General features: G+C 36.1%; 1 protein-coding gene across 1 annotated transcript in view; it reads right to left on the minus strand.

The window, feature by feature from the left end:
• Positions 1-3679: 3679 nt before the first annotated feature.
• LOC149201805 (uncharacterized) overlaps positions 3680-25926 on the minus strand; it is a 31533-nt gene continuing 9286 nt past the window's right edge. The window contains exon 3 of the mRNA XM_089401370.1: positions 3680-3859. Within this exon, the coding sequence (XP_089257496.1) occupies positions 3680-3859 (180 nt within the window). The remainder of the gene's footprint in view (positions 3860-25926) is intronic.

The raw sequence follows: 25926 nt of genomic DNA on the forward strand, positions 1-25926 counted from the left end.
TGTGGCCATATGCCCCATTTGTCTTTTCTTCCTGTCCCTGACTAATCCCCATCTATCCCTACTTCTGCAAATATAAAAGGCTCTGAAAGATGACTTCATTAACTTCTGCTTGTTTTTCCTGAGCTCTGGCAAGCCTTTCATGTGCCTTAATCAACCTGTCATTATCTCTCTGCAACTTCTAATTTCAGCGTTCAAACTTCTCAGCGTATCTACTAACTCATGAGAGTATTCTTCTCCATGTTGCCCAACTAACCTTTCCCATTCCATAGAATTCACATCAAGCCTATAAGGGGATTCATGTGAACTATAGTCCACCATTATGCTCTTCATCTATGATCTTCTATATCTTTCAAACATGTCATTTAAGATAAAAACAAAAAAAAATAGAGACATAATCAAAATCATACCTCAGTGTATTTTGGGGGAGGCTATCTCACTTGCACAATCGATCTAGATTAGCACAATATAGATACATAATGACATCAACATATCAACATTATGCATGATAACACAAAACTACAAAAATGACCACATGCATAATAACCATAACCATCACAATGCATGCATAGTAGACACATATAAAATTAACATGCATGCATAAAAATATGTATTTAGCCCATCCAATCGAAGTGTTTGAACCTGAAAGCTGTGATACCAATTTGTAACTACCCCTCTCACATTTACCCACTTTCTTAATATCTCCAAGTTAAAAATGATGTTAGTGTCACTATGATATGACCCAACCTCTAAGTTCTAGTTATGGAAGTGGGGCCTGCAAACTGGAAGTAATTTGACATCCCTCAAAGACTACAGATCACTCAGGAGCCTACTAACCACCCTAGGTGATCAATCCCTGAGATGAAACTCTTTTTCACTATGTTTACTCCCCAACCACACCCATAACACTTCATGCATGTGGTTGGGAGGCTATAAGCTCACCCACAAGCCTATACCCATGCGGTTATGACCCCAAATCCTATGTATTGTGCATGCGATCACAAGATCCACACCCCTTTTTCAAGCTAGCATCCATATCACTACCCATAATTGCCTATAACTTTCCAAAATCATGAAAATGATGATAAAAATGCTAAACAATCAAAACTTGAGCAAGATCTCGACCTATACGTGCCTAATACATGATAGACCATTCGTTTAACACATGATAAACATAGAAGCTATAGTTTATGAATGCATATCCGATCATAAACTTTTGAACTTCATTTGAGAATCACCAAGAAAGCTCTATGCCCTCTCTAGCTAGCTGCAATAACACTTGTTAGCCCATGCATTCATCAACCACCCAATAACTTATCAAAGCATGAATAAGAGACATAGCTAGAACACATAATAGAACCATGCATATAACCAGCATATAACCAAAATAGAACCCATGACAAATCAGCCATAAGATCACCATAATAACCAGTACAAGTGTTCATAGATCATAATAGGAAAATAGATCATATTAACATAAGAAAATTCCAACCAAGTAAAAGACTTCCACGTACCAACCAATCATAGATTTGAATGAACCAAATCTCTCTTTCAACTAATCACCCCCACGCCATATTCCAAACATGAATGTGGGATCATATGGGTTAAACCAAAATAAAACCAACCAGGGCTTCCAGAGGCCAAACCACCTCAACCCTCAACCAGAGTGATCTCACCTATATAGTTTGGAAATCACTAACATCAACCAGATCAATCTCTTCCCAAGTTGTCCAAGGCTCCATGGGTTCTATCTCAACCTACAACCTCCAGTGACCCAAGTTGTTATAGGGATTCAGAGAACTACCATCTCAAACCATAGCCTCTAGGGACCCAAGTTGTTCCAGGGCTCTAGAGATCCTATCCCAGCCCACAACCATAGGGAATTTGAGAACCAATCGGAAAATAAAAAAAATGGGGAACCCAATACACCATGGCTATCCGGGAAATGGAAAGGCAAGGTTGAAACCACTTTAAATCTAGGAAAATCTCCATGCCAATGACAACACATAACCATAAAACCACATGCATATACCATGCATCCAAAAACCAGCAAGGAGATCACACATGCAACATGTTACCTACACAGCAGGTCTGTTATAGTTTCTTATCCAACTTTCTCCATGCGCTTCCTTGCTTCCCTTTCCTTGCTTTCTCCAAACTACAGTGAATGCTAAAGTGCTCCAAGAATGCTCTAAGTGTGCAAGAGTGTATGAAAGAACGAGAGTATGGAAAGAGAGAACCAAACTGAGCTAACTAAAAATTGTGAATTGTTTCTCTGATGCCTTTTTATCATTGATGTCTCATTTTTTCTTCATTTTTCTTCATTTTCCTCTAATTTCCCTTGCATGAAAACCTTTGTCTCTTCACCTTCATTTTTTCCTATTTTCCTTTATTTTCATAATTAAATATCATTTCCTCTTTTCCTTTTGCAATGATTTTTCCAACTTCCATAGTCATTAATTAAATAAAGTGATGCCCATTATAATGTTTACCCACCGTTCAACTTGGAATATGTGTCTCATGACCTTGGTTTTATTTTATTTACATGGAAAATCAACTAGGGGTTGTTACAAATCTTTTCATTTAACAATTTTATGAAATGAGATGTTTGTTGAGCATAGGAACTTCCTTCCTAAGAACAATAGATATCAAACTAGCGAAAAACATCCTGTCAATGGGAAAGAAGATACTAGAATAAAAACATGAAGAATGACACCTCCCCTACAAAAGTTGTAGTATAATAGAAATTGTCATGGTAACATTTTGTCTATGTATGATATATGTAATGTTATACAATTTTATTTGTATTTAATTATGTTTACTCTATCTAGCAAATATTGTTGTAATTTCATTTATGTTTCTTTAAGTTTGTAAGGCATTAACGAGATTCCATGAGGGATGAAAATTTACCCTGTACAATTTAGTAAGTTATCCTACTTTTTGTTTTGTAAACTTGGCAGTGCTTCCTCTATTTATATTACTTTTCCAAAATCGTTAACTTCCATTTGTTCCAAGTGGCTTACCTACCCGAAGGAAACCAGATAGCCACCTGTCTACATTAAACCCTGTCCAAAATTTAAAAAGGTTTATTGCTATCCATCTAGCATCATTGTTTTGACTGTGTATACTATTGTTTTGATAACACAAATTAAACAAGTAAGTGCATTTCATCAAAAAAAAAAATCAAATTCGAACTGGACCACTGCAACAATCCTCATCCGAGGATATTACTGGGTTGGTGCCTTGGCACTGGAGCCTGGCATCTCGCTCCTCTGCTCAATTCTCCACTTCAGCGCTTTTAGATTCTGTTCTATTCTTCCCAGGGCCAGGTTATTTTTGTAGGTCTGTATCTGAATTGTTGCTATTTCTCTGAGTAGTCCAGCCCTGACTGGATCCTTTTCCTTGTTTTTCTCCTGTGCATCTGTTCTATCACCCGTTGCTTACTCTCGATTCAGGGTCATGGCCCGTGCCACCACATTCTTCATTACCCAGTACTGCTATATGGTTTGCCTAAATAGGGAGTGCCTTCCACAAGAATTCCCTGGATCGGGAACCATGCTTTCCCACTCCTCCATGGGGATGTCCTGGTGCTTGATACTATCATTCAGTTCCCTCTCCCAACTCGCAATTTGGGCTCTGATGTCCGGCGGGTTCCCTACCATGTAAGCGTCGATAATAGTCTTCATGTGTTCACTGCCCGACTTCCTCCCTCTTTTCCTGGACGACCCACTTGTTCCTCCTTCTTTCTTGTTTTCTCTCTTGCCTCTCCTAGGGGCCATGTTACTCCTTGCCTATCTGCAACTTTCGTCTTCTTGTTGTTCTCTGTTCTCCTCATTGTACTGTCCTCGGTATGATAAGATACCTATCACAGAGCCATTGCATTTATCAGAATTATAATAGTAAATCAAAACTATTTCCCATTTACCCATTTTCTTTCCCTTTCCAGGGTTTGTTGCCTTCGAGATTTTTGTCGGAAGGGGTTTAGAGCCAGTCCTCTTTTTGTTAAGGGTTTGTTCCTTGCTTGGATATCTTGCCATTTTCCTTCTGTGGCAACAGTCGGCGCACAACCTGTCTATTTTGGCCAGTCTCATAGGTTCCTCCTCGGATGAGGTTGGTTTTTTATTCCTCCATTCTCAAGGTCTCCCTGGCTTGTCAATAACTTCCCTCTGAGTGCTGGCTCTAAATCCCTCCCCCCAAGGTTGCTTGTTTTCCTAATATGCTATATTCCTTGGATTTTTTCCCCCAAGTTGCTTCTTTTTGCTTTCTGGCTTCCTCCCCTCGATTCCTACAAGGCTGGCTAGGGTCATGCTCTGTTGGGGTTTACTGCGGGCTTTTGTCATTGTATGGTCCTCTCCCTTCCTGGGACCGAGACCCTCCCTCCTGATCTCCCTGCCCTGGGAATTCATAAGCGCTTCTATATTGTTTATGTCAGTGTCACAGGAGGTTTTGGTTTCCTTTTTAGCAGACTTAAGCATGTTCCATCTCAGGTATACTATTTTCCTACTGCAATTAATCCCGGGCCTAACAAGGATGGGGAGCATAGGAACTACATACCAACTTGCAGGTCTGGTGCCACTTTCATCCGCAGTCTGGATCTTCGCTCTTTGGCCACCTTTCCTCTCACCGGCTCTTCTCACTGTCGTCTGCATGTGTTTAGCTACATCCTGATTTCCATTAAGTTTTAGGCCCCTCCCCCTCCAGTCCCTTGCCTTTACTGCCACCTGTTTGGCATTATTACCTACGCGGATCCCTACACCATCCTCTCGGGACGCTGCCCCTCTGTCCTTACTGCCATCTCCTCTCATTAATCCGCACTTTCTCCCGGCTGCTCTTGTCATGTACATGTTGTCCTTGTCCTGCCACTTGCTAACATTCCTCTGCTCACCCCCCTGCTCACTACCCTGCCCTCTTCTCTGTCATTCTCATCTGTCACTGCCCTCATACTCTCGGGAGTTGTACCTTCTCTGCCTTGCTCTGTCACCTGCCAGTTTACCTGTCTACTCACTTCATTCCCCGCATCTGTCCTTTGTAAGTTATCCTACTTTGAGTACCTACAAATAGTTCATTTTTTTTTCACAATGCATATCGAGAAAAATGTAATAGAAATGTTATGAATAATCTTAAATGGGAGTGAAAAAGAAAAGGTTGTAAAAATTTGTAATGACATTGAAGAATTGAATCATGAAATGCAAAATGTGATTCATTTAGATAGTGCTGGACACTAAAATAACCTTCCATGGTTATTAACAATGTTGTAAAAGAGGTTATTCGGAAAATTAAATTTCCGATAAGATTTTCTTCAAACATAAATAATATCTTAATTGATAAAGGTGATTTTGGTGGGGTAAAAATTCATAACTAGCATACTTTGTTTGATTTTAAACACATTCATAGGATCTAAGTGTGAAAAAGTACTAGAGTATCTACTTATACAACAAGAAAGAAGAGATGATAAAATTATTGAGAAATTCACTAATGAACCAAGGAGACAATTCGAAGTACTCATAAAATATGATGATATCTTATTGTTGAACATGAATACAATATATAAGGGGTGACATGAGTTTTGGCCGGGGGGGGTTGATTGCTTATCCCAAGGAACAATAGGAATATAAATACACTTGAGGATTGGGAAAGGCGACCCAATAATGTTGTCAAAGCCTATGTTATATTTCAAGGGATAAAACAAGTTGTGAAAATGAATATATAAGAAATCACTGTTATCAGAGATTCCCTCCTTATAATAGCAAGATCATAACTAAAAATTCGCCCTAGGGTGTAAAGATTGCTCAAATCATTACTAGAATCCTCAATCTTCTGAATAACATTCCAAGAACTCAATTCTACCATGTCCTGAGAGAAAACAATAGTAAAGTTGATGAGATGGAAAACAAAGGGACATATCTCCCTAAGGGGGACCTAGAATAGCATGGTCAGCTCACAAATGGGTCTCTCCCTTAACTCCTCTCATGAATATCCAAATCAAGTGGTCTTAGGATATGCCTGTCATCGCATGTACGCTTGGAAATCATGGTGTATACAAGTGTCTTCAAATCAAGCCGACACCTAGAAGCTTCGCAAAATCTTATAATTGTCACCGCCAAATCATACAAAGGGATGCTCTAAGATCTATTATTCTCCTGCCCTATGGAAGGATGGGCCTTCCCTTTGAATCAATGTTGATTAGTGGGATATATGCCTTCTAGTACATCCAGGTGAGAGTGTATGAATCTTATGGGAGGATAAAAGATAATTTCATAATCTCATTGGATGAGGATAGTATAGGGGGAAATTATGCTCTTGCGTGGAGGTGGATGGTGGCGAGCTCTTGTTGGAAAATTGGATTGGCTCTTAAATTGTTAGCCCCACCTTTCAAAGAATGCTTATTCTGGTTATGTTATTTCTTGTTCATATTGGATAATCACTCTCTAGTTTTAAGTCAATCTGTTGGGCTCCCCCGTGGTGGTTTGTTGGTTTCGGTGGGTCTGTCATCCCGCTTGTTTTCCTTGAGTCCCTGTCTTGTTGTTCTACCTCTGCCGTGGTATTTTCCCGTGTCTTTGGTGGGACTGGTAATTTCATGGCTCTCCTGAATTATTTGGTTTTGTTGCTTTGTCTCTTCTTGGATGATGATAAGTCTTAGATGGATATCTCAATGAGCTCCAAATCAATATCAAGACTAGATAATTCTATGGTGGAAAAGGCTTTGGAATTTAACTTTTGTGTGCCCTCTTTGTAGAATCTTGAAGATAAACAAAACACAAAGATATATCATCAAAAATTCGAATATGTTCTACTACCCAGCATCATAAGAAGCTTTATTTCTCCGCTAAAATCTAGATCAACAAAAATCATGCTATGTGGAAAGTACAAGAAAATGTTGAGTTCTCTTAAATGAGATGAATGAACAATTGAATCGGCCTTAAGGGGACAATCCAAAAGAAGATAGTGCCTCCTCACGCTTCCATAATCTCATCACTTTTAGGAATGCAATGCTCTTTTTGTTTTTTGATAGATAGTTTTTGCTGATGTTATAAAAGTTGCACTAGAATAATTAGAACAACATATGTAAAAATGAAGATTTTAGTTTATAGGAAAAAGTAGATATTCATAATCAGATATCAAGGAGAAAGCCTCTCTTATTATAAACGTCATGTAATTTCTGAGTTTTACGCTCAACCCTTTTAATATAAAAATCTACAATTATTGTTAACAAAACAAAACACAGGAATACAATATATATCTTTTTTTTTTTTTTAAATGGGGAGGGCAAGGTCCCCTTAAGAAGTTGTATTAGGCCCAATATACATTATGTACACCATCACATCACAATCAAATCTATATACAAGCTCAATTAACAGCGCATCAATGTGGGGCTCGAACGCGGATCGGGTGCGAGAAAGTCGGCATCCCCGGCCGCGAGACCATGCACTCCAGTGCATATCTCTTTATCTCTCTAGAATGTTAACTAATTCAAATTAGGTTGGGTTTTTATGTGCATTTTTTTAGTGTAACACAAAAGCATTTTCCTTAATTGGCAAATAAGTTAAAATTAGACCAAAAAACCCAAAATTATAAAAATATAGTAAAATAAGTAAATTTAAAAATTTGTTTTTAATTTTTGTTTATTTGTTAATTTTCAATTTATTGCTTTTATTTTTTTAATTTACCATAAAATTTAGTTTATTAATTTAAAAAAAATTGTGTTTTAAATTGCTTTTAATTCTTTTAAAAGGTATTTTGGATTTTCTTTTTAACAATAAACAAATTATTTAAAATTTTCTTAATTTTTTTTTTTAAACCCATTTTATATTTTTATTTTTATTAATTTATATTTTTATTTTAAGAATATTAATAATTAGTCATCAAATTATAAATTATTTAAAAATAAATAATTAATTAAAAATATTCCACTAATATTATCTTTTAAAACCAATTTTATATTTTTATTTTTATTAATTTATATTTTTACTTTAAGAATATTAATAATTAATCATCAAAATAATAATGTAAGTTAATTTGTAATTTTTATTAAAAAAAATATAAAATTAAATTAAAATAAATAAATAAAAAACATTTTAATAAATACATTTAAAATATATATAACACATAGAAACTGAAAAAAAAGAAGAAGTAACTTTTCCAATTAGTTGTGACTTTTGTAAAAATGAAACCTGGATAGGTTTATTAAACAGAGTTGTTTTTAGTGTGACTAAAAAATTTGAGGTGAAATCTTGATTTGTGTTATTTACACTAGTTTTTTAATTATATATATAGATTCAGCACCTTCAAAACCCTAGAGCACTTAAATTGTGCAAGATTACCTTTCAAGCCCTTTAAAAGCTTTACCTCACACCGCTGCTGGGATTCGATCTCTGGCTGTCTTGGTACAGTCGGTGTTCCAAATTCTTTAACCTTTTTTCCTCTCCTTGTGCTTCTCTTTTGCTCGAGCAGTTCAAGAGATAGTGGGAAACCGGGCTCACTACTCTTACTAGAGCCCTTATTCTTCCCGTTCAACCGGTACTGGCTACTACGGTACCGCGTCACGGTATTCCAAATGCATGACACGTCGATTAGAGCCGCTGAAAATAATGTTTGGTACATGGGTAGTAAACGAGGTTGAGGAGTTGTTCGGAAAGTTATGGAAATTCCAGTTATATTTAGAGAAAATCTGGCAAAGATTTTTCTAAATTTAAGTTATAGTTGTTAAACTTCAAAATTTTAGGTGTCTTCGCTGTTTTTGATAATGCTGAATTAATTTCCACCATCAGAAACATTCAAACACTATCTCTACAAGATTTTTTGAAATTTATTTATTTAACCATAAACATATACCACTCGCTCTCCTTTACTGTTCATTGACAATTCAGTTATTTGTTGCCATTAAAACAACTTAACTCTGTTGACGCTCACCATTAGTGCTGAGCGAATACCAAAATGTCTCCCTATATCCATCCTTTGAAATAATAAAAAACATTAAAGGTTAATTGAAAAGGCCCTAATAAAAAGCATTAAAGGTTAAATAAAAAGCCCCTAAATCTTCCCCTTGATTTCTAATATTGGACGGATCAAACGGATGGGATATAAAGTAATATTAGACCGATCACACGGATGGGATATAAAGTAGAATCAATTCCACGACCAAGAAAAGGTGGGGTGATGTTTTTTATGATGTAAATAATTTATAGGGAGTTGTTTTTAATGTGATTTTTTAGATTTTTTAGTGTGGGAAAAAATTTGAGGTGAAATTTTGATTTGTGTTGTTTAAATTAGTTTTTTGATTGTATATATGGATTTAGCACCTGAAAAATCTCTAGTACATTACTCATCATTTCAATAAATTCTTGCAAAATTTTAGAAAAATTCCACTGAAAAAACCTACCAAAAAAACTTCCAAATTTTTTACTAAAAACAACTTATAATTATAGAAATCGATTAAATTTAAATTAAATTGAATTTTAATATTAGTTGTATATATATATATGAAATCGTGTTATTATAATTGTGTTATTTTAATTTTATAAAATATTTTTTATATTAACATTTTTATATATAAGTATACAATTCTAATGTTGTAGAGAGAACATTATTTAATGTTGTGTAGCTTCCGAGAGATTGCAGCGCATTTGGTCTTTTCGAAATTTTAAACCAAATTTATGTCGACACTCTAGGATATTGTACAATACGATTTTCAAAAGCATTTGGTGCTTATCCTTAATGCTTTATACCAATAAGTATCAAATTAATTATTTTATTATTTATATTCATCAAATTGTTATATATATATATATAAACTATTTTTATGGGTAGGAAGTAAACATTATTATTTTTTAATTTAGATTTCAATTTTTATTAGTTATCTGACTTAAAATGTATTGATAAATATTGTTGTAATAGTTTTTTGCTTATAAATATTGTTATATTGGTTTAGAGCTTTATTATTTTTTAAGTGAGTATACTTTTAGGTTAGCTTGGTACCAACAATTTCACTTTAGCCTTTGGTTAAAAGGGAGATTGATTTCTTTCCTCCGAATTTATATATATATATATATATGTAAAACGTAAGTAGTGTATATATATATATATATATATATATATATATATATATATATATTTATTTAAAAGGTAAGTAGTATTTTAATATTGAGTAAAGTTTTATTTTCGTAAGAGCCTTTTACTTTGAAAGTTATAGGACATTTTGAGTTAGTGATTTACCTCGAAAGTTATGAGACATTTTGAAGTAGTCGTCAAATGTATAATTGTAAGTGTTATGACTCGTGCACACATAAGTGGATCAAAACCCACCCCATATTCTTCTTTTTAAAAAGTAGTCAAAAAAATAAGTGCCTTTAAAAATAGTGCTAAAATATATACTTATACTCTTAAAAATTGTATTAAAAATAATTTTATCATTAGTATACATATAAATAAAAAAATAAATCCCACTTCCATATCATTTTAAAAAACTCAAAAATATTAAATTTAATAATAAAAATGAAATGTTTTCCATTATCTTTACATTATTAAATATTATATTTTAGAAACCCATATAATTATAAAAAATCCATTAAAAATTAACGCTCAAAAGTTAAGGATTCGATATTATGTATACTTCAATCGTCATGATTATCCTAATATTATAACGGTAAAACTAAATATATAATCATGATCAAATTTCATATCCTAATCTGATAAAACTAAATATATAATCATTATCAAATTTCATAATCATGATGATGTTAATATCATATTATTAAATAATAATAATAATAATAATAAAAATAACATACATGTGTTCATAAAGAAAAATATGTCGATACATTTTCTCCCCATCATTGCCACCTACCAGTTCTTTTATGGACGAAATCTCAATTTTCCATTTCAAAAATAATTTAAACGCTTAAATTCATGTGATCTAAGTAAAGCTTCTAAAGCCCAATATCCAATATCCTAACTTGTCCATATTCTAAATGATAGATTGTGGAGTAATTAATATTGAAATTTTATATTCAAATTGAATGTTTTTAATTTATTTTAGGAGGCTTTTGTGAATGGTTTTACCAATAGAGATTGTCAAAATACAAGTTGGATAATAAATTATTTAGCATTTTCTCTTTATAAAAGAATTGGTTTGATGGTTTTTTTTCTTTAAAACATTATAAGTATTTAGTAAGAGTAAGGTGTTAAGTAAATATAGTAAATTTGTAAGTTTTAAACTTTATATATGTGAAAATTTTTAATAAATAGAAAAGTAAAATAATAGCAATCACATATTATACAAAGATTTATTTTAGAAATTTAAATATAGAAAACTAGCAAATCATTTAGAGTCGCACCTCTAATTTTTATCATTAATCAAATCCATTATCTACAATACAACATGGATGATCCTGTCGCATCCAAAACCACTAATCCATTAATTTGGATTAGATTACAACCTTAGTTCTTGTCAAGCCAGGAGGTAACTCCTCAAAACGAATTGTGTCTTTGCATTGAGATTGCTCATGGATATATACAAGGAGGGGGGTACTCTTGGGCTTCACGTCCCAGTGTCTCTTCATATTCCTATTCTCCATTATTTACTATTTACATATATTCACCCAATCCCAATGATTAGGTATTAACATTCCCCCCCTTAATCTGAAGGGATGTTGGTGAGTCCAAGCATTGTTCTGAACCTTTCAAATTTTTCTCTTCCAAGTGCTTTGGTGAAGATGTATGCAATATTCTCATTAATGGAACAATGGCATAGATGGATCGTCTTGGCCTCAACATGATGTCGAATCAGATGGTATTTTGTATTAATGTGCTCCATTCGACCATGGAACTTTGGGTTCTTGGCCAACTTTATTGCAAAGGTGTTGTTAGTCATGAGTGGAGTTGAATGCACTTGTTTCACCTACAAATGTTCCAAAATTTTCCTGAGCCACACAATTTACTTTGTTGCTTTAGCTGCTGCCACATATTCTGCCTCTGTTGTGGAATCTCCTGGAACTGATTGTTTGTGTGATCTCCAAGAGACAGCGCCTGATCCAAGACTCATAGCATAACCTAAAGTAGATAACCCAGTTCCTTTGTCTCCATCGAAGTCTGAATCTGAGTATCCAATCAAGCTAAAATCTCCCACCTGTGTATACTTGAGTCCAAAGTCTTGAGTTCCCTTCAAGTACTTTAGAACTCTTTTTGCAATAGACCAATGTCCCCACAAGGCTTTTGCATAAACCTGGAGAGGATTCCAACAGCAAATGAAATGTTCGGTCTGGTAGTAGTCAGGTAGTTGAGACTTTGTACAAGTTGTCTATACTTTGTTGCATCCTCAAATTCTTTTCCTTCAATGGATGTGAGCTTTAAGTTCTGTTCCATTGGATTAGTCAAAGGATTGCACGCAACCATGACAAACCTGTTCAACAAATCTCCAATGTACTTCTTTTGAGAGAGGAATATAGACTTCGGATGTTGATTTACTTCAATACCAAGATAGTAGTGAACATAGCCCAAGTCAGTCATTTCAAAACCTTTCCTCAATTCCTTCTTTATGGATGCAATGTAGCTCTCATTTTTCCTTGTCATCAAAAGACCATCTACATATACCACAAGATATACAATCGTTTTGCCAACTTTATTGACAAACAAAGTTGCATCAACAAGATCATAATGTTTGAAGTTGAGTTTCAGAAGATGCTCAATTAACTTTTCATACTAGGCTCGCGGTGCTTGCTTGAGGCCATACAAGTATTTCACAAGTTTGCATACTTTGTGTTCATGGCCCTTCACAAAAAATCTTCTGGCTGGGACATAAAAACATTATCTTTCTGATCTCCATTCAAGAAAGCAGTTTTTACATCCATTTGATGGACTTTCCAACTGTCCTGAGCTGCCAAGGCAAAGAGTGTCTGGATGGTAGCCCATTTTGCTGTGGGGTCAAAAGACTCCTCATATTCGACCCCTTCCTTCTGTGCAAAACCTTTTGCCACAAGCCTGGCTTTATGCTTTTCTAGTGAGCCATCAACTTTATACTTGTTCTTATAGACCCACTTGCATCCAATTGGTTTGGTTCTTGATGGAGGATCAACCAACTTCCAAGTGTCATTCTTTATCAAGCCATCATACTCCTTTTGCATCGCTTCTTTCCATTCAGCATGAGAAGCAGCTTCTTTAAAGGAAGTTGGTTCAAAATATGTAGATAAATTCAGTTCACAATCATAAGAAACATCCATATCGACAAGTGAATCAAAATCATCTACATCACCTCCATTTTGCCTGGTTGAATTTCTTGTTCCTGTCTTTCCAACCTCATTAGGATGAACACTTTCAAGTGTCTTTGTCAACCATTTTGGAGGACCTTTTTGACATGGCCCAGGCTACTCAATTGACTAATTTGGGACTGAATCAAGATTGAGTCTCCCAATTTTGTCAATCACGTTACTCAAAATATCATAAGTGGTTGGAGCTTCATGTGGGGGAGAGAGTGCTTCAGAAGAAGATTCCATAGATTAATCCAGTATAGGAATCCCCCCTTCAAGATGTGGAATCTAATTATCAAATTCTTGAAACGATTTTGCATGTCTGCATCTATCCAAGCAATCAAGCTGTCGCTCAACAACATTATCAACTTTGGAAGATTCAAGAAAGATTACATCTCTAGATACAACAAACTTATTATTAACTTCATCATAGAGACTATATGCTTTGGAGGTATTTGAATACCCTAAGAAGATACACCTACAACTCCTTGCACCAAGTTTGTTTCTTTGTTCCTTTGGTATCAAGGCATAACAGGTGGAACCAAAGACCCTGAGAAGATTTACCGAAGGAATGTGGCCATACCACATTTCATAACAAGTCTTGTTTCTAATAGCATTAAATGGACAACTATTCTTTACATATACAACACATAGAACAATGTCAGCCCAAAACATCAATTTTACATTCTTGAAAAACATCATGGAACGTACCATATTTAAGATTGTCCTGTTCATTCTTTCACCGACTCCGTTATGTTGGGGATTATAAGGTACAGTTGTTTGATGTTTGATCCCATGCTGGCAAAGATATTTTTCAAAGTCATTTGAAGTGTATTCTTTTTCATTATCAATGCGAATGAAGCCAATATGAGATTGTGCATCATTTTCAATCCATGCATGAAATTTCTTGAATGTTTGAAAAGTATCAGATTTGTTCTTCAATAAATAAACCCGACACATTCTGGTGTAGTCATCAATAAATGTCATCATATATTTATTTCCATTTGTAGAAGGAACAAGAATTGGACCTTATAAATATGAATGAATGAGTTCAAGTTTTCTATGTGCTCTAGAATGTGAATCATGAAAATATTGTTTGCTATGCTTTCCTAGAATACAAGCATCACAGTGCTTAAGTTTCCTAGGAATGGTAGGCAAACCAATGACATAATTTTTCTTCAACAATCGAAGGTTGTCATAGTTCAAGTGTAGAAATCTAGCATGCCATAAAAGACTTGATGAAAATGTACTTTCATCATAATGAGAACTGTATGAGAAGTTATGTGCACGAGCAGAGGTACCTTGCAGCTTTAGAAGTCTTTCTTCTTCTATTCCCGTCACGACAAGTGAGTGATATTGTTATCACTCCTCCAGATCTCCAAGGCTAAGGAAGAGTCTAGCTGAGGTAACCACATACCAATCTTTTAGCTTGGTAGCTATCCCTACCAAGTCGGAGAGGGCTCTCTCCAAAGGATCACAGCCAGGAGGGCTGGATAGTTTAGGTTTTTAGTCTAGATGTAAAGTGCAGAGGGTTGTTTGATTTGATTTCGTTGGTTAGTCACAAGGATGAGTGAATTAGGTCAAAGAATGAACTAGGTTAGGGCAAAGTGAATCAGAATTACAGACATCTGATGAGGCAAGGTAGGCAAGGTAGTTTAAACTTCGTAGTATAGTGATGAGATGGTTTTAGACTAGTGAGATGCTAAAAAGAGCATGAGGGTCATGAATTCTTTTTAAACTGAAGAAATGAAACAATCTATGATGATTTTCCCAAAACAAAGCATACAAAGATGAATTCTGCTTATCACACCTTGAAAATCAACATATCATAGAGTGAAATGGATCATGAGAGGTACAAAACATTCATACATATGAAACAGAAGAAGAAACAAGATCAAATTACCATGCCACAGGAATCCCACCAAAATAGCTGCAACTTCATCCAATATATTCCATGCCAAAGTTTGAAATCTATTACAACATCCAAGAGAGTCCAACCCTTTCTTACTTCAAATGATGAAGTACTTATACAAATTCTAAACTAAAATATCTTGATAAAAATCTCAAGATCTTTTTACAAATATCCTAAATTGTTTTGCACAAATAGAAATGAAATGTAGGACATTCAAAGCTAATGTATCTACTTGGAACTATCATTATGGATTTTTGTTGACAAGGAAGAGAAATTCGAATTTGATTGCAACTCTTAGTTGATGAGGTGGCTAACTGTCTTTGAGCATTTTCCTCCCGTAATTCTGCAAAATAGGGTCCAGTCATCCCTTTGTATATCTCAATATGAGATAGATATGTAAAAAGTGAGAGACATTATTGTAGATAAATATATTCTTGAGATAAACCTCTCTCAGTTTCCCAAAATTTAGCTCCAGATGTTCCCAATATTCTTTTCAAAAAGGTGACTGAAACAGGACTTTGCATAGTCCAAAAAATAGGCTGTAAAGATGTACATGTATCTCTCATTTTATAATAGCTGTGTAAAATCTGAAGTAGGTTATTGGACTTTGGTATATTAGAAACATAAAATTCTTCCAGTTTCTCAAGAGTCATATCTGATTAGCCACAATATGTTCTGAAAAAGTATGACTAAACAGGAAAATTTGGGAAAATATGTCTACAAAGCGTCATCTGTATATCCCAAACCATAATAGTTGTTAGAAAACTGAGAGATGTTTTTGTACATGAAGATTTTGGCAAAAAAAACTTCTTTCAGTTTCTGAAAATTCGTCCTCATTGGTTTGGAAACAATGTTTGAAGTCAATGTAGCATATAGGAAAAAGCATAGTTTCAATTGATCATGAGACAAATGAATGACGTGGATGAGGGAGATGACATGGCAGTTAGGGAATGGAGGGTAACATAACCAGGAGTGCATGGGAAAAGGTCAAGGGAGGTAGGTGGAGTGTAGGTGAGTGAGTTTTTTTTACTAGGGCTACCATTAGTGAGTAAATTTTTGAGTGAGGACCTAGGTGGAATGACAAAAATTCCTGAGCGAGACCCTAATATGAATATGAAAAGAGGAGTTTTGACAACTGATGGTAGTATGAAAATACTGACTCTAACAGATCTGATGCTTTTCTAACCTCAACCTTGCCAAAAAACATATGAATGGAGTATCCTTTCTGGCATATGTAGACCAAGGACAACAAGTTTCTCCTCAGGAGTGGGATATATAAAACATCATGCAAAATAAAGTCTGGAACAACAAGAAATTTGAGCTTGATTTTGCCAAGCCTTGATGGCTTGACGTTTGATTTGTATGCAAAGTATACTGCTCCATCAACATTGCCACTAATTTCTTCAAAAAAATCTCTTCTAAAGGTCATGTGGCAAGTTGCTCCTGAATCAAGCAACCAATCATTTTTCCAAGAAGCAAGTGAAGCATTAAACAAGTCTTCAGTTACTCTAATATTACAATGTGCCAAAACATAGTGAGCGAATTCAGGTGCTTTAAATTTATCTTTGTCATTGGTTTTACCTTTGGCTTGATTTCTTTACTGCTCAATTCTGTCCCAAAGCAACTTACATGTAGATGCATCATGTCCATCTCTATTGCAACATATGCAATGAAGATCAAAATTTTCTCCTTGAGAGTGTCTGCCCCCCCTGCCTCTGAAATTTCTTCTTCCTGTAGAAATTCCCTCTGTAGATCAACAAATTATGCAATATACTAAAACACAATACAAGATCTACTTCTACAACACTTTGCGGAAGCTTAATCGAATTGAGCAAGATCAAGAGAACACATATAACTGAGAATGAGAAATCAATCACACATAACACAGAAGAAATAACCCGGGGAAAGCCTCAGCCTAAAACCCCAACTCTGTATTATCATACAAGTGGAAATATAGTCCGGATTACAAAAAGAATCAGCTCACAAGCTATCATGTTCTCTCTGCAATCCCTTTGCTGCTCATAGATAGTCAAAGGCCTCTCTCAAACCTTCTCCTCTACCCTCCAAGCCTCCTATTTCTTTGCGCAATTTTCCTTGGGGTCCAGTGCAGCCACTTGTGTGAATTGGCCTCTTCACACACTCACTAACCTCTGATCTAACTGCGCAATCCTGAAGGAGATAAATCCTTCTCCATGGATGAGTTTCCTTTATAGGAAAAATCCATCCAACTAATAGTACATTGTCCCTCCTCTGATCTCAACTGGGTCTCTGTTTGAACTGACATGCATGAGTTATTCATGAGAGAATATTCAGTTATCTGAAGTGTAGCAGTTATATGCAAGCATGCATTAACTAACTGAACTCACATTAGTTTAAAAAAACTATTTAAATCAATCTAACTGGACTTGACTCAGTTAACTAAGTCAACTAATTACAACTCAATTTAGAACTCATCCTTATCTCTTTAACTAATGGATAAATTCCTCAATTAATGGAAAAACTGTTGCATGTCCTCACATAGACTTCATGTTTGATTTTTCACAACTAATTAACTCATGGTGAATTAATTAATTTATTTTCAAACAACTGTTAAGTTCAAATTCGAATTTTACTTCACTATTTTAGTTTAGGGACTGACTAAAATAGGAATCCATCTCGAACTGCTAAAAATAGAATGCTATTTTTAGCACTTCCATTTTTCATTCCCTGTTGCTCAATCCAACACTGGTACCCAAACTACTATTTATAGCAGTGCTATTTTTAGCACTTCTATTTTTAGCATTTCTTGTTGCCATTTTCAACACTCCCTCTCAACAAGAAAGGCTTCAACTTGAACCCGATCCTGTACCTTTGGAATGTTCTGCATGCAACACTTCTACCAAGTGTGGTTGCTCTAGCAACTCTAGAAACAAAAAAACTCCCCACTGACCTCTCTGTTGGGCTAGAAACATACTCTGATGCTGAAGCTCTACCTGCTGTTGACAAGTGCTCCCTCTCTGACCTCTGAGCTGTTGCAACACTCCATGCATCTCGCACCATTGCACACCTCTCTGTGCTATCCTACACTGGTGCAACACTCCTGTGCCTCTCGCATTGCTGCAGCTTGCTAGCTCTACACAATCCTGGGACTCCTGCACTGTAGCTCTCTCTTCCGCTCCATCTGCATCTGTCTCTACCCACTAAGCCAGTCCTGCTACTCCTCGTCGGGGCTCCTGTAACAAAGTCGAATCAAAGAGGTTGGGTACCTCAAGGATCCTGGCCCTATTCCAACCTTCTTGGGACGATCACTCCACATCGCCCCACCTCCTACCTGGAGGTATGGATGCATGTGATTCCTCTACCCACTTGGCTTGAAATTCCCCCCTACTAGAGGTCTCTGCATGAGTAGATGTCTCTACTCGATCTCCTCCTCATTGAGGCTCCTGCACAATCGTCCGAGACTTCTTCTAGTGCTGCATGTTGAGAGGTAATGTACTCTCCCTCTCAACCACCAAGTCTCCATCAGTTGCCTTGCTCCTCAAGGCTTTGCATGCATCTTGAACCTCAAGAGCATACAGGTTCTTGACCCATGAACCGATCTACTTCACCTGTCTAGTGATGATGTGTCTAAGGAAAACCTTTCCCTTACTGAAGACTACATCATAGCCTCTGTCTTCCAGCATCGCGATCGACACCAAATTTCTCTTCAGTCCTGGTACATACTTGACATCGGTCAAGGTAATGCGAGCTCCATGCTCCCTCTGAAAAACAACCATGCCTACACCTGAGACACTATACTTTTCATCATTACCCATCGCTATGAGTATCTGGAGATCTTTCTCCTCCAAAGTACTGAACAAACTCTTGTCATCGTTCATGTGGAAAGAAGCTCCACTGTCAAGAAACCAACCACTTCCCACCATGGATGAAACCATGCATGTGAACAATGTGAAATCCAACTCGAACTATGAGGCCAGTGCCTCACCTTCTGATCCTTCCATGGATCCCTTCTTGGATTTCCTCAGTGGACAATTTGTAGCAAAATGGCCCACCTCATGACAATGAAAGCATCGCACTTTCAATTTGTCAAACTTCTTCCCACCTTGGGAAGAACTAGATTGGGAAAGAGAATCCTTCTCCTTCCCCTTCTTCGCCTTACTCGCTAAGGTGCAGTTTTCTTCATCCTCCATGGATGAAGAACCATATCTAGTGCTTCTTCTTATCTCCTCTTGCATCAAATCCGACCAAAGTCGTTCCCAATCTGGCAGTTTCTCTCTTCCATTAACCGAGTCCTAGTAGCTATGCTAGCTCTTTGGAAGACCGAGGAGTGCAAGACTCACCATGTCATCATCAGTTGTGATCCCTACACTTCCAAGCTCATCCCTGCATGTGGTGAGCTTGTTCAGATACATAGAAATCGTGTCACCCTTTTAACACTTGATCTTCCGAATCTTGTCCTTCAGCGCCAGCTTCCTATGATCGCTGCTATTCTGATATAGATATTTCAATGTTTTCCACATTGAAAACGGTGTCTCCGTCCCATGGAGGCTCAAGACAATGTGGTCTCGAACTCCCTCCAGGAGGATTCTCCTTGCTCTAGCCACACATTTCTTCCATTCCGCCAGTTGAGTAGCATCAGTCGACTTGGGGATTTCTTGATCAATGAATTCCTTTAGACCATTATCCTCTAATACTGCCTCAATGTGATCCTTCCAGGCTATATAATTCGAGCTGCCATCAAGGGCATACTCAAGTGTTAAACCACTAAATGCCATAGGTGAAATTGAGATGTGATAAGAACTCGATTTCTATCTTTAGGAACCAAACTTCGAACTTCTCCTTCTTGTATACTGTTCTTCGCCTTGATCATCTTTGCTCTGATACCATGTAGAAATTCCCACTGTAGATCAACAGATTATGCAATATACTAAAACACAATACAAGATCTACTTCTACAACACTTTGCGGAAGCTTAGTTGAATTGAGCAATATCAAGAGAACACATATAACTGAGAATGAGAAATCAATCACACATAACACAGAGGAAACAACCCGGGGAAAGCCTCAGCCTAAAACCCCAACTCTATATTATCATACAAGTGGAAATATAGTCTGGATTACAAAAAGAATCAGCTCACAAGCTATCATGTTCTCTCTGCAATCCCTCTGCTGCTTATAGACAGTCAAAGGCCTCTCTCAAACCTTCTCCTCTGCCCTCCAAGCCTCCTATTTCTTTGTGCAATTTTCCTTGGGGTCCAGTGTAGCCACTTGTGGGAATTGGCCTCTTCACACACTCACTAACCTCTGATCTAATTGCGCAATCCTGAAGGAGATAAATCCTTCTCCATGGATGAGTTTCCTTTATAGGAAAAATCCATCCAATTGATAGTACACTCTCCCTCCTTTGATCTCAACTGGGTCTCTATCTGAACTGACATGCATGAGTTATTCATGAGAGAATATTTAGTTATCTAAAGTGCAACAGTTATATGCAAGCATGTATTAACTAACTGAACTCACATTAATTTAAACAAATTGTTTAAATCAATCTAACTAGACTTGACTCAGTTAACTAAGTCAACTAATTACAACTCAATTTAGAACTCATCCTTATCTCTTTAACTAATGGATAAATTCCTCAATTAATGGAGAAATTGTTGCATGTCCTCACATAGACTTCATGTTTGATTTTTCACAACTAATTAACTCATGGTGAATTAATTAATTTATTTTCAAATAGCTGTTAAGTTCAAATTCGAATTTTACTTCACTATTTTAGTTTAGGGACTAAATAAAATAGGAATCCATCCCGAACTGCTAAAAATAGAATGCTATTTTTAGCACTTCCATTTTTCATTCCCTGTTGCTCAATCCAGCACTGGTACCCAAACTACTATTTATAGCAGTGCTATTTTTAGCACTTCTATTTTTAGCATTTCTTGTTGCCATTTTCAACACTTCCTCTTCCTCTTCAACCACTTCTTCCTCTAGAAGAATCTTGAGCATGATTCTTCTCTCTATGCACAAGACACACAACTTCTTTAGAATACTAAGGAGTTATCTTCTTCCCAAAATCTTTCTCTCTCTCAACAAATTTCTTCACAAGGGAGTCAAAGGTAATCTCTTTGAGGTTTCCACTTGCTTGCAATGACTCAAGATATTTGAGTAAGTGGGATATAGTGCCTTGAAAAAAGATATGAGAGGAATGCCTAGTTGAACATCGGTGGTTTTGTTATCATGCATAATAGATCTTACTTCTGATGCTGAAGCAAGAGGATCATCATTTTTCAATTCAAGACTGAACAATTTAATCATCAATTGGACAACTTCAAGTTAAGAGTGTGAGTCATAGAGTTCCTTGTGAGTGAAATATGGCGACTCAACTCTTCATTTATAGATGTTTCAATCAAGGCATAGGCCTTGTTGTTCTTGTTTTCCCAAATGGCCATCTCCTATTTGAGGTGGGCTTTGTCGGTTCATTATCTCCTTATCCTACACAAAATCCTTTCCACAACTCATTGAAAATAAGAGTGTGTTTAATCTTCCTTGACCATTCTGGATAGTTCTCTTTCCCAAAGAAAACTACTCCAACTATAGATATTAGTGAATGCATTCCAAAAGAAAAAAAAAAAAAAAAACTATCTTCTTTTGATTTCCAAAACAAACACAATCTTTCTTGATATCTTCTGTTTAGGTGGAAAAAATTCACTATATTAATACTTTTAATGTAGCATATATTCCTCCACTCACAAATATATTATATGATGGTTTCAACATATAAACCATATAGTATATATCTGAACAAAAATAAATAAATAAATAAATAAAATAAATAAAAAATAAATAAAAAATAAAAATAAATAAAAATAAAAATAAAGAAAAAGAAAAAAAAAATATATATATATATATCAACTAATTTCGTGTTAAAAAAATGCCACCATTCAAAAAAATCTCATTATATACCATCCAAAATTCTCATTCAAAAAATTCTCATTATATACCATCCAAAATTCTCATTCTATAATCACCATCCAAAAATTTCAACGAACTTTAATACTACCACCATTTTCAAAGGAATTGAATGCACTTCATAATATATATCACCATATACATTCACCACACCTCGAACTTGTGTCTGCGGAACTGTAGTAGTGAATTTGCAACCAATTTGAAAATCGAATTGGTAGGAGCTTCAATGCATTGGGCAAGGGTGGGTTGTGGTATGATTGAGCTTGACTCTGCACTTGATGGAGATTATAATACCCCGACAGTCTTCAACATTGTGACAACAGGAGCTATGGGAGTCGAACTGAGGAACAGTCGCAGATGCGGTAGAATTTGGAAATTAAACGAGGGATGGAAATTGGATGATAGCTCCTTTTGTGGAAATGGTTCAGTTCGACAGGAAGTGGGAATGACCATTCAACAACGTAACTGTGTGATGGTATGACCGGGAGTCAGGAGGGTGTATATGGCGGAGGTGTCAAGGTAAAAAAAAAGCGCAGTTATATATGGAAGAGGTGTATATACTATGTAAAAAATGTAGTTATATGTTATGGTATGCGGGATGCAACAACCGAAGGAGGAGAGGCGATGGTATTATAACTGGGAGTCTGAGTAGCGATATTATAATCGGGAGTCTGAGTAGCTTTATTATAACCGAGAGTTTGGTTATGTGTAATATGAGTTTATAACAAAATTCAATGCAACAAGGAGCCATGAGTATTGGTTTTAGGCCACCTTCAAAGGAGCTGGGATATGTCAGTTATAAGAGGCAAGGCGGTATATTATGAGAGAGCAGAGTCAACCGGATCACAATCATAAAAATAAATCGACATATAACAAAGCCTCAATGCAGTCGCAGTCGCAGTGTTCGCCACAACACCAAGCTTCCAGTTGCGCCACACTTCCAGCACATAATCATAGCACTCTCGGGCAACACATGACCATTCAACGTAGCAACGCACTCCAATATTCATAGGAGGCAAAGTATTGCCTCAATGCACAAAATATACCCTTCATCACTCCCACTGTGTCTCGACAAGTGAATTCAATAATGCACAGAATCTTGCAGGGATAAGACAGAGAAACCACCGGGGCATCGCAAGTGTACAGGATGCAGAGAAGGTGACAGTTATGTAAAATAGGCAGAACAAGAGGGAGTTACAAAGGCGGGAAAGCTAAAAGAATGGAGCTGGCTCTGACACCATGTTAGGCCAGGAGGTGACTCCACAAAACAAATTGTGTCTTTGCATTGAGATTGCTCATGGATATATACAAGGAGGGAGAGACTCTTGGGCTTCACCTCCCAGTGTCTCTTCATAGTCCTATTCTCCATTATTTACTATTTACATTATTTACATATATTCATCTAATCCCAATGATTAGGTGTCAACAATTCTTAATTGTAATTATAAAACCATAGATTGAATTATCATGCACTACAAACTACTAAATATGAAATTGACGAGTCCGTGAAACACCATTCATGTTTCGCGCTAACTCATTGTTGGCGAGACCCATCCAATAGACTCCTCCACCTCCGTCAAGACCCGCGGGCCTCGTCTTCTCGACAGAGGTTTCTGTCTTCATCCACCATAACCCTCTGTCTCCTACTCTTGTCCATCTCCAGCAACTTTATCTTCGTTACTGTCTCCAGCTTCCGCACAGACTGGGTTTCGTTTGCACACTCGGTAGGCCCATTCCTGCGCTAGACTACGAAACAACGTCTCGACTACCACACGCAACAAAGCCCATAAATTTCTATGGTGAATTAATAGGAACTTCTAAGCCAGTCTGGTAAGACTTCCTGCCTTCTCTTTTCTGAATTCCATGTTCTCTGTTCTCAAATACCCTTGTTCTTGAGCCTGTTCATTTTCAAATCCCCTGCACCATAAGAAGGAATCCACAACTTTGGAGCAACGTTATTCTTTTGCGTTTGTGATTTTCATTTTCAAATCCCTGTACCCTCAAACAAAATCCAATTTCCCCAGTTGTTTTCCCGTTTGTCGTTTCCGTTTGCACGCGCTTGTAACGAGAGTAGTGAAGGTCAACATCATCCACATTGAAGTGCAATAGTAAGTTCAAAATTAGGCTGGTTTTTGCATTGTTTGTTCATGTAGATTTTGACCAATATACCACAATTCATGTATATTTTTTTCAATAATCTTTATATAATGTTCCTATTTTGGTCTACTGAACACTCTGGTTTATATAGTATCTTTTTATTGTACATAATTACAAATAGGAAATTTCTTGTTCATGTGCTGGATCAAATTATTGTGCATAAATTTTGTGTCTTTTCTGTTTACATTTAGATTTATTTAGCATATTTAAGCTGATCCCCCAACTGGTGCACCATTTTATTTTATTGATCTATGGCCTTCATAGGCTCATAAACTTATAGTTAACATGTACTTATCATCCTTTCTAATTCTACCTACTTCAGTTCCAGCTCTGGTTATAAGCATAATGTTGTTTTACTGCATATCAATTCTCACTATTCATTGTAAGATAGTCATTAATACTTGGTCATTGTAGGAAACTTGGTGAAATTTTCTTACTCTTACTCTATTCCATGTTTTCTCACCCAATTTTTTTAACCCTTCCACCTATAGGAACTCATAGTAGTTCTCATCAAATCAGATTTCCTTGCATTTCTGAGCAAGAATTCAACAATGAGGGATTCACCTTATTATTAATATAAACTATTTAGGTTCATCCTCCACATTACTAATTTAGATTCTGCAAATAAATATCAGTATATATCTCTATGCTTATACACACATTATCATGTATGCAAGTATAACTAATATATAATTAGCCAATTGCATATTTATATGTCATGCATGTATTAAAAAGAGAGATTTGTCTAAAATTAAATATTGAACCATAAAGAATTACATGGGTTGATCCCGCTTTCAGTTTGCTATAAATATAATCATCCAATTTCTTTGTTTCTAACAATTATATTAGTGGCCTCACTATATATCAGAATTTACTCTAGAATTCATAAGTACAGTCTTATGCATGTACTACAATTTTGTCTAAGTTACATATCCATCAAGCAACATTTTTGTCAAAAAATACATGAAATGTAGAATACTTTTGATGAAAACGCATCTAACAATTCTGGAAAGGAAATGTTGACGATGGGTTTATTTTTTAATTTATGCACTCATTTCTATGTGAAAGGAAAATGCAACTTACTGTTCTTGAAAGAAAATTTTGTTTTGGGTTTCTTTTTTAATTTATGCATATAATATTGTACTATTTGGCCAGTTCCTTAGCAAAAAGAGGAGAGCACACAACTAGTTTTTGCTTGTCAAGGGTTAGGAGAGCACCAAAATTAATTGCCAAAAATCCATTGGTTCATTGTGGTAGCAACAAAATGTTTCACTATTGTGGCAACTTCTTGGTTTATTGTCGTAGCAACTCGCTGGTTCAATTTTACAGAAACTCATTGGTTGACCGGTGCGACAACTCGCTAGTTGACTGTTGCGGAAACTCACTAGTTGAACGTTGCAACAACTCATTGGTTTATTGTTGTGGTAGCTCATTGGTTCATTGTTGTGGAAACTCGTTGGTTGATCGTTGCGGCAACTCATTGGTTCAACTTTGTAGCAACTCGCTGGTTTACAGTTGCAGCAGCTCACTAGTTAACTGTTGCGGCAACTCGTTGGGTCACTGTTGCAACAACTTTATGGGTCACCGTTGCAACAACTCCTTGGGTTACGAAATGGTAAATCAAGTCAAATGGGAAACAATCATTTCCCTTGCGGTCAATACCCTAAAGAA

Source organism: Pinus tabuliformis, chromosome 2_1 (genome assembly GCF_031772625.1).
Source record: "Pinus tabuliformis cultivar Carrire ecotype Pingquan chromosome 2_1, CPIR1, whole genome shotgun sequence".
Taxonomy (NCBI): Eukaryota; Viridiplantae; Streptophyta; class Pinopsida; order Pinales; family Pinaceae; genus Pinus; species Pinus tabuliformis.